The 9113-nt window shown below is 37.7% G+C and overlaps 1 protein-coding gene across 4 annotated transcripts; it reads left to right on the top strand.

Moving 5' to 3' along the window:
* Nucleotides 1-299: 299 nt before the first annotated feature.
* Nucleotides 300-8352, top strand: LOC140887842 (E3 ubiquitin-protein ligase UPL4). Of its 4 annotated transcripts, none has more exons than XM_073295352.1 (18): nucleotides 300-444; nucleotides 927-1550; nucleotides 1674-1784; nucleotides 1889-2005; nucleotides 2098-2256; nucleotides 2349-2510; nucleotides 2886-3038; nucleotides 3124-3245; nucleotides 3336-4485; nucleotides 4637-4732; nucleotides 4980-6134; nucleotides 6219-6446; nucleotides 6540-6644; nucleotides 7304-7384; nucleotides 7479-7547; nucleotides 7628-7756; nucleotides 7852-7935; nucleotides 8035-8352. In XM_073295352.1, the coding sequence occupies exons 2-18, from the start codon at nucleotides 945-947 to the stop codon at nucleotides 8098-8100; spliced, it is 4593 nt and encodes a 1530-aa protein (XP_073151453.1). In that variant the 5' UTR covers nucleotides 300-444; nucleotides 927-944; the 3' UTR covers nucleotides 8101-8352. The 4 variants fall into 4 exon arrangements, with proteins under 4 accessions (XP_073151453.1, XP_073151454.1, XP_073151455.1 ...); XM_073295353.1 differs by having other exon boundaries at nucleotides 305-450; XM_073295354.1 differs by having other exon boundaries at nucleotides 310-444; nucleotides 930-1550.
* Nucleotides 8353-9113: the final 761 nt, after the last annotated feature.

Below are 9113 nucleotides of genomic sequence, written 5' to 3'. Positions count from 1 at the left end.
AAAAAAAAAAATTAAAAGAAGAAGAAGAAGATGGATAATTTAATCTATGCAGCTAAATTGTTTTTTGTGTTGTTTCAGAAGGGCTTAAATGCTATTTGCATGGTGTGAAAGACCCAAGAAGAGTTGGGCCTAAGCCCATAGACATTCAGAGTCCAAACACTGGTGACATCATAGCCTTACACGTGTTCCCCAAGCTGCCCAGGATGATGAAGAAGATACGCAGTTCCTTAGCAGCATGTCATTTTATTATTCGGAACAATTTTCTATTTTGTTAATTGTTATTATTATTATTATTATTATTTTATTATATAAAAAAACACCAATTTTCTTCTTCTGACTCTGTTTTTTCACCCATCACCATCGTCATCATAATCGCCATCGCTGTAAACTTTTTCACGAATTTTATAACGCTGGCGGGATCAATTTTCCGGTGACCTGTTGCAGGTAAAAGTGAGACACAGAGCCTGTGAAGGGAAAGATTTCTGGGTTTTGAATCTTTATCGGTGCTTGGCTTCTAGCTTTTGTATTGATTGGCTTTCTTTCGGTTATGGGTTTGGTTTTTTTTTTTTTTTTTTTTTGTGTTTAAAGATTGATGCTTTTTGTGGTCTTTTTGAATGGTCTATTCTGATGTACTATGTTGCATGATCAATGTTTGGCCGGGTGCAATTATCCGTGGGGGATCATTGATGTGGTTTGATTCTTCTGTTTTCTGCTGATGTTGTTTCTGTTTTTTGGTTTTATCTGTTTCTCAAATCCTGGGTATTATAAAAATATTCTTTTGATTTTCTGTGTTTGGTTATTTTGCTGGTATAGTGGTGTATGTGGGATGGATGATATTTGATTAATTGACCTCCTCTGTTGTAATGGTTTTTTTACTGTATTTTTTGTGAGACTGGTCGATTGAAATTTGTTATCTTTCTGTGCAGTAGTGTTGGGATTTCTGAATGGAAAACAGAGGTCAGAAGAGAACTGAAATAGTGGATGAATTGCCAGCCGATAAGAGAGCGTGCAGTTCGTTTGAGTTCCGTCCGAGTACCTCAAACTCGTCTGCCCAAACCCCAATGAGCTCTGCTCATGAAGCCCATGATGCTGAGATGGAAACATCCTCGTCCACTTCTGGATCAACAAGATCAGAGGTTGATGGAGAGAAGGAATCAACTAATGGCTCGTGTGATTCAGATAGTAGTCTACGTGATTATTATAGGCATCAATCAACCAGTGATCACGCTAAATTTAAGAAAGTGCTGTCAAGATTGAGTGAGGAGTTTGAAGAATCAGCACAATTGGCTCTCCTCACTGAGCTTTGCGAATTGCTATCCTTTTGTAGTGATAGTTCTTTATCGAGCCTAATGGCAGACTCTTTTTCCCCATTGCTCGTCAAGCTGGCGAGACATGAGGGCACTCCTGATATAATGCTCTTGTCAATTAGGGCGATAACTTATTTGTGTGATGCTAATCCTCGATCCTCTGGTTTTCTTGTGAGGCATGATGCTGTCCCTACTCTTTGTCAAAGATTAATGGCTATTGAATACTTGGACGTGGCAGAGCAAGTATGCTGCTGAAACTTTATGTGTTTAGAATATAGTTGTAAAACACTTGCTCGTGTAAGCATGTGAAATTTTGTCTATGTAATTTGTATCTGGTTTCTCACTTTCATCAATGTCTCATTGTAGTGTTTGCAAGCTTTAAAGAAAATTTCACGTGAACAACCTCTTGCTTGCTTGCAATCTGGTGCAATCATGGCTGTTTTGAGTTATATTGATTTCTTCTCAACAAGTGTGCAGGTATTTAATAGGTGTTTAGGCAAAATATTTTACAATAGTGTGTCAATATGGTGCCATGACATTTAAGACTTATCCTTCTTTCCTTTTGTTCTCTCGTGTCTTAGAGGATTGCGCTTTCAACTGTGGTCAATATATGTAAGAAACAACATTCTGAATCTCCTTCGCTTTTCATGGAGGCAGTTCCAATTTTGTGTAATCTTCTACAGTATGAGGATAGACAGGTATACATTCGAAAATGTATCATCTTTGAACGATAACTGTATGAAAATCGCTTATCTTTGTTTTCTAATAATCAATTTATCTCCCTTTTTAGCTTGTTGAAAGTGTGGCCACTTGCTTGATTAGAATAGGTGAGCAAGTCTATCATTCTCCAGATATGCTTGATGAAATTTGTAGGCATGGGCTGGTACAGCATGCAGTAAATCTCATTGGCTTAAATAGTCGCACTACCCTTTGTCAATTGACAAATACAGTAAGCAAAAAATTTGTACCCAATGTTGACTGCTGCGATAGATCTAATTTGTGGTTTCTTTATGAGTTATAATTCTTATAAATGACTCGCAGGGCTTAATTGGATTACTTGCCAAGATGGCTGCTGGCTCTACTATTGCATTCAAGGCACTTTTTGAGCTAAATATAAGCAGCACAGTGAAGGACATGCTATCCTCTTATGATCTGTCTCATGGAACACACTCTATTCCCATGTTGGATGGACATTACAGTCAGGTGTGTGGTTGTGATGTTTCAATGCCAGATCATCTCTAAAACATAGCTTAATCTAAGCAATTTTCGCTGTATTCTTCGCTACAACTAAGCAGGGATCTTTATCTTTGTTCACCTTCCAAAGTAACGTGATGCCACCTATAGTTTGGATATTTAAATTGAACATTAACGAATCTATGTATTTGGAATTTAATCACTCTATGAATGGATAATTAGAGGGTTCGTTTGCAATTTCATTACCAGTTGATTCAAGTTTTCTTGTTATTGAGTAAAGAATTATTTGGTATAGGTTGGCAAATTTCTTTTAACAAAGAAGTCCATCTAAATGTGTCCACTTGTGCTTTATCTTTGCCACTTACTTGGGTTTATATTTCTCAGATACATGAAGTTTTGAAGTTATTGAATGAGCTTCTCCCGGCAGTTTCTATAGAACAGGATGGCCAACTAAAGTCAGACAAGGAGGATTTTCTTTTGAGCCATCCCGATGTTCTCCCCAAGTTTGGAGTTGATTTACTTCCTATATTGATTCGGGTTGGTACTTTCATAAGTGATTACCCTGACTTTTTCCCAGTTTTTCCTTCCTAGTCTTTCACCTGCCTGTTTTATTTTTAAGCAGGTGGTGAGTTCTGGTGTCAATCTGATTGTATGTTACGGCTGTCTATCTGTTATCTACAAGTTAGTTCATTTCAGCACGTCTGAGATGCTTCAAAGTTTGCTACAAACTGCTAACTTTTCAAGGTCAAATGGTTTCTTTTCTACATAGCGATAGTTCTTTGTCAATGTTTATCTATTAATCTGAACATTGTGTCCTCTTGTGTGGACCGACAGCTTTTTGGCTGGAGTATTTACGAGAAAGGATCATCATGTAACATTATTGGCCCTTCAGATTGTTGATACTTTAATGCTCAAGCTTCCACATGTTTTCTTGAATTCCTTTATGAAGGAAGGTGTCCTGTTTGCCATCTTGGCACTGATTTCTCCAGATAAAAATTTGAAGCTCTTTCCAGTTTTTGATGGTGTGCGCCTGGAAACTAATGGAGCACAAAAATCAGCTTTCCGAGAAGTATATAGATGTCCGTGTTATGCATTTGATATGGATCAGTCTTCAAAATCTCCAGACAATGGATGCTGCAAGCTTCAGAAAGACACTGTACATAATCTTGCAAGGCATATTTGGACTACATTCTTTGAAACTGAATCGGTGAACCCTGAGAAAGGTGTGTCCAATATTCTTCAGAAGCTCAGAAATTTATCAAGTGCATTAACAGCACTGTTGAGTAAGTCCCAGGAGGATGCTACTTGCAGTCAACTAGAAGAAGAGATTTATGGTGTGTTACATCAAATAGTGTCAGAGCTTAATGAGAAAGACTCCATTTCAACTTTTGAGTTGGTTGAAAGTGGGATTATTAAAGCATTAGTTAACTACTTATCAAATGGGATGCATCATGTAGGAAAAGAAACCAATGATATGGCTAATCAATGTTACCGTACTGAAAAAAGGTTTGAGGTGTTTGGACGACTACTATTGTCATGCACCGATCCAGCTTTCGAGAAATTCTCCCTTTTGACAATTGTACGAAGATTACAAAGTGCTCTGTCGTCCGTTGAAAATTTTCCTGTTGTCTTGAACCATGCATCTAAGCTGAGAAACTCTTATGCTACTGTTCCATATGGGCGTTGCACTTCATATCCATGTTTCAAAGTTCAGTTTGAGAGGGAAAAAGGGGAGATCTCTCTTCGCGAGTACTCTGAAGATATTGTGAATGTTGACCCTTTCTTGCCTCTGGATGCAATTGAAGGATATTTGCGGCCTAGAGTTTGTAACATTGACCCCAAGAATTCGGCTGTGTGGTCAAAGGATTTAAGGGAGAATAACAGTGCAAGTTCTCATTCACCATCATACTCTAGTGATTCAACATACAAATTTGCTGATGGTACTGTGTCTACAGAAATGGTCGTTGATGTTCATAAACCACAGGTTTATTCTTATTTTAGCTGATGGGTTATGGATACGCTTAGTCGCTTACATCTTATAATTTCTTCGGGGAAAATGAAATTCGGTCATATTTCTTAACATTTCCCTTACTTAGAGATGAGTATACATCTGATTTGTTTTTTCTTCTTTACAGGATGGAAGGCGGGATATATTGTTGCCTTCACCCAGAGATACAGCAAGTTCTGGACGAGAAATTCTGGATTCAGAGAAAGTAACTGGTGTCCATACAGTATGGTGCCTTCTTCTTGGTCATTGCTGTATATTTGTGTTTATTATCTTTAATTGTTATAAATTTATCTTTGTGATCTTTAACCAGTTTTTTCCATCTCTTTGGTTTCCCATTTAGCTATTCTTGTAGAAAATAGTTGCACTTCGGCTTCTCTTCTCCATGTCGAAGTCTGTTTGGTTCAATTATCTGCGATATTTAATCACTTTAAGGCTTTGTCTCACATAGTTTCTATCTGATCATGTAAAAGGGTACTTTTGAGCAAGAGGAGGATAGTACTCTTCAAAAGGATGATGGCGTAAAAACAGATCAACCAGGATGCAGTAACAGCGAAGATACTTCACAGAAGTTACTTTTTTGTTTGGAAGGGCAGCAACTGGACTGTAAATTGACACTGTATCAGTCTATACTCAAACAGCAAAATGAATTAGAACACGATATTATCCCGAGCGCAAGTTTGTGGACTCTTATTTATAAAATAACTTATAAAAGAAGTTCATTTTGCCTGCCATCTTCGTGTAATTCACGAACAATTTCTTCTGAAGTTGACGTGGAGAAATTGAGGTCAGCTGATGACATATTATTCCTTCTGAGGAGCTTGGAAAGAATAAACAGAATGAGACTTCACCTGATGTCTTGTCAGAGAATGCATGTGTTTGCTGAAGGAAGAACTGATGATTTGGATAAGTTTGATGTAGCGGTTTATGATGTTTCCCAACATGAATTTGTGAACAGTAAGTTGAGTGAAAAACTAGAACAGCAGATGCGAGATCCCATGGCTGTCTCTGTTGGGGGTATGCCTGCATGGTGTACCCAGTTAATGGCTTGGTACCCATTTTTATTTGCTTTTGAAGCAAAGTGTAAATATTTCCATCTTGCGGCACTTGGCAGATCACCGGCTCAAATTCTTCCATCATCTCAAACCTATGTTGGAACTTCTAGCGGCAGGCAGCAAAATCACGTTAACTTTCCACGCAAGAAGTTTTTGGTTAACAGAAATACAATTCTGCAATCTGCTGCTCGCATGATGGAACTCCATGCCCATCAAAAGGTTCTTCTTGAAGTGGAATATAATGAGGAGGTTGGTACGGGTCTTGGTCCAACGCTGGAATTCTACACACTGGTGTGCCACGAGTTTCAGAGAAATGGCTTGGGTATGTGGAGAGAAGACCAAGTCGACTGCATGAACTCTGCAGAGGCTGAGAATCCTGAATTTCTGGTATCTCCTGTTGGACTCTTCCCCCGACCTTGGTCACCTTCATTGAGTTCAGAAAGTAGCAAACCATTTTCAGAAGTGATTAAAAAGTTCAGACTTTTGGGTCAAATAGTTGCAAAAGCACTTCAAGATGGAAGAGTTTTAGATCTTCCATTTTCTCATGCTTTCTACAAACTTGTTCTGGACAAGGTATGCTAGTTTTGGTGTCGACAAATGACACATCTGGTTAATGATACATATAACAGTGTATTTGATGCATTATCTTTTATATAGGAACTTACTGTGCATGATATCCGGTCAATTGATCCTTCATTAGGAAAGGCTTTATTAGAGTTTCAGGCTGTAGTAGAAAGGAAGAGGTACGTGAGATCCCTATCTGAAGAAGAATCACAAGATCCTAGCGTGTGTTTGCGGAGCATAAAAATTGAGGATCTCTGCCTTGATTTTACTCTTCCAGGGTATCCAGATTATGATCTTGTCTCGGCACCTGATTCAGAGATGGTTAGATTTTGCACTGTCATTCTTCTTTGCCAGATGTTTTGGTTGATAAAATAAAATTGGATGCATACATTATATCTTAAATTGATATTACAGGTAAATCTGGACAATATAGAGGAATATATTACCCTCATAGTTGATGCTACAACCACGTCTGGAGTTTCCAGACAAGTGGAAGCATTTAAGTCGGGTTTTGATCAGGTTTGTTATCTGTCCATCATGAATGGTCATTTGCCTTATTTTGTGAGATGCACATTGAACATTTCCTTCTCTTTTCTTTCCTTATGTGCTATTCAAGAGAAATATTTTGTGTTTTGTTTATGAATCTTTTGTCGTTATGAAGTGCCAATGCTTGAATCTTTCTTCTATGTAGGAAGATCTTGGAGTGTAAAGTATGGGAAAGTCTATGCTACCCCAAGGGCACTGCCCTTGGGGTGGCGTGGCAATCCGTGATATGGAGACCACTAATTTTAACCATTCATACTCTGCCACGCCACCCCAAGGGCAGTGCCCTTGGGGTAGCATAGAACTTCCCGTAAAGTATATATTTGAGATGTAAAATGTATTATCCCAAATCTTTGCAACTTCAGTAAGGTTTGTGATGGTAGAATACCTTTTTCCACCCGCTCACATACTAAGATAGTCAGTGCATGTGTGACGAGTCTAGTTGTTCCTGCCATTATCGGTAAATGATGTGTGTGTTGCTTCTTAAGTTTAAAATTGTCTTTCCCCGGATTTTAAAGAGCATCCTTTCAAATCTTTGCAAGATCCCTTTTTGTGGGCTTGATTTTTAGTGATATGATATATTAATGAGTTTCTAATATTTGCTTCCCTCCCTCTTCTGCAACAATGGGTTTCAGGTCTTATCTGTCCAGCATCTTAAAGTTTTCACCGAAGAAGAGTTGGAACGTTTACTGTGCGGAGAACATGTGCTATGGAATGTATGTCTTGCTAACAAATCTAACTTCGCCACAAGTGTCATACTTGTTCTGGCCACCAGCTGATCTCTTTATATATTCTTTTCCTTTGATACAGTCGGATGAGCTTTTGGATCACGTCAAATTCGACCACGGATACACGATCAGTAGTCCCCCAATTGTCAATGTTAGTACTGTGAAATATCTTGATTTCAGATCTTATCAATCCTTCATTTAAGCTGACAAGTATCATTTTTCATCTATCAGTTACTTGAAATCATGCGAGAGTTTGACCGTGAGCAGCAACGAGCATTCTTGCAGTTTGTGACTGGTGCGCCCCGTCTTCCCACTGGGGGCTTGGCTTCTCTCAACCCGAAACTGACAATAGTTCGGAAGGTCAGAACGCAAAGACATCCCTCGAGTACTAGCATATACCTGTCTCCACTGGACTGTAATTACTAACATTCTGGTGTTTTCGATTTTCTTGACAGCATTGTGGCAAGTGGATAGACGCAGACTTACCCAGTGTGATGACCTGTGCAAATTATCTGAAGCTCCCACCTTACTCAACAAAAGTCGACCTCGTGCTTTCTATTCTATCCGCGATATCATTTCTTCTTTACTCTTTCCTGGATCAAATCAGCTAACTTTCTTGTGTGCTTCATGTCATGCAGGAAGTTATGAAAGAGAAGCTGCTATACGCCATAACCGAAGGGCAAGGATCATTCCACCTTTCGTAATCTCCTTCTCTTCGCGGAAACTGGTATGTATATATCTATAGGCTATAGCATGTGAATATGGGATTAGGATAGTTGGTTGAAAAAATTGTGGAGCAGATTGAATGATTGGAGAAAAGAGAGTTGATTGAAGCATACCTGTGAAGATGAGTAGGCATGGTTGATGGTTAATGTACAGAACTTAGGGTCGTTTTCTATTTCTTTACAAAGATGGTTTAGATTTCAACCTTTATTATATCCATTAATAATTCCTTATTCAAGTATAATAATATGCTTGGTGACTATGTGTGTGAATTAAATATTATCTATTAACATTAACGTATAATTAAGTTTCATATTTCTCGATAACAATATTATTCGGTTAAATTGTGATATATTTTCGAATTTGTAAAAAAATAAAAAAAGTATGGAAATTATATATATATATATATATATATATATATATATATATATTACACGCATATATACACCAATGTTCTAAAAAGCGCTAGGCGGTAGGCAGACGGCGACCACCGCCCAGCCTGTCGGTTTTTTTTTAAACCTAAATAATAAATAACTTGAAATATTTTTGAGTTTTACTATAAAATATAATTTTTATGTGTTATGTTTTTCAGTTTTTGTACGAAAGTCTTATAAAATTTTAATAATGCATGAACTAAACACCTCTATTTATAGGCTAGAGTGATTAGTGTAAAGAAAGAAAAATCCCAATCAAATAAATCAATTACAAATCATCTATATATAACATTTCCCCTTAGATGATTGATGAAGTGTCCAATGTTATCTCGTTGAAATCTTGTCAGTAAAACCCAGTGGGAAAAACAACAAAGGAAAAAGAGTACAACAATTGATACTCCTCCTGATTTCAATCACCAAATATATTTTAATTGATGCATCCCTATCTTTTGCACCAATTTCTTGGATGTTGATGTCGGTAATGCCTTTGTGAATAAATCAGCTACATTGTCACTTGAACGGATTTGTTGGACATCAATATCATATTTCTGTTGAAATTC

This window comes from Henckelia pumila, chromosome 3 (genome assembly GCF_033568475.1).
Source record: "Henckelia pumila isolate YLH828 chromosome 3, ASM3356847v2, whole genome shotgun sequence".
NCBI classification, from domain to species: Eukaryota; Viridiplantae; Streptophyta; class Magnoliopsida; order Lamiales; family Gesneriaceae; genus Henckelia; species Henckelia pumila.
Note: the sequence above shows the minus strand (reverse complement) of the source record. Positions and strands in the feature narration are given on the sequence as shown.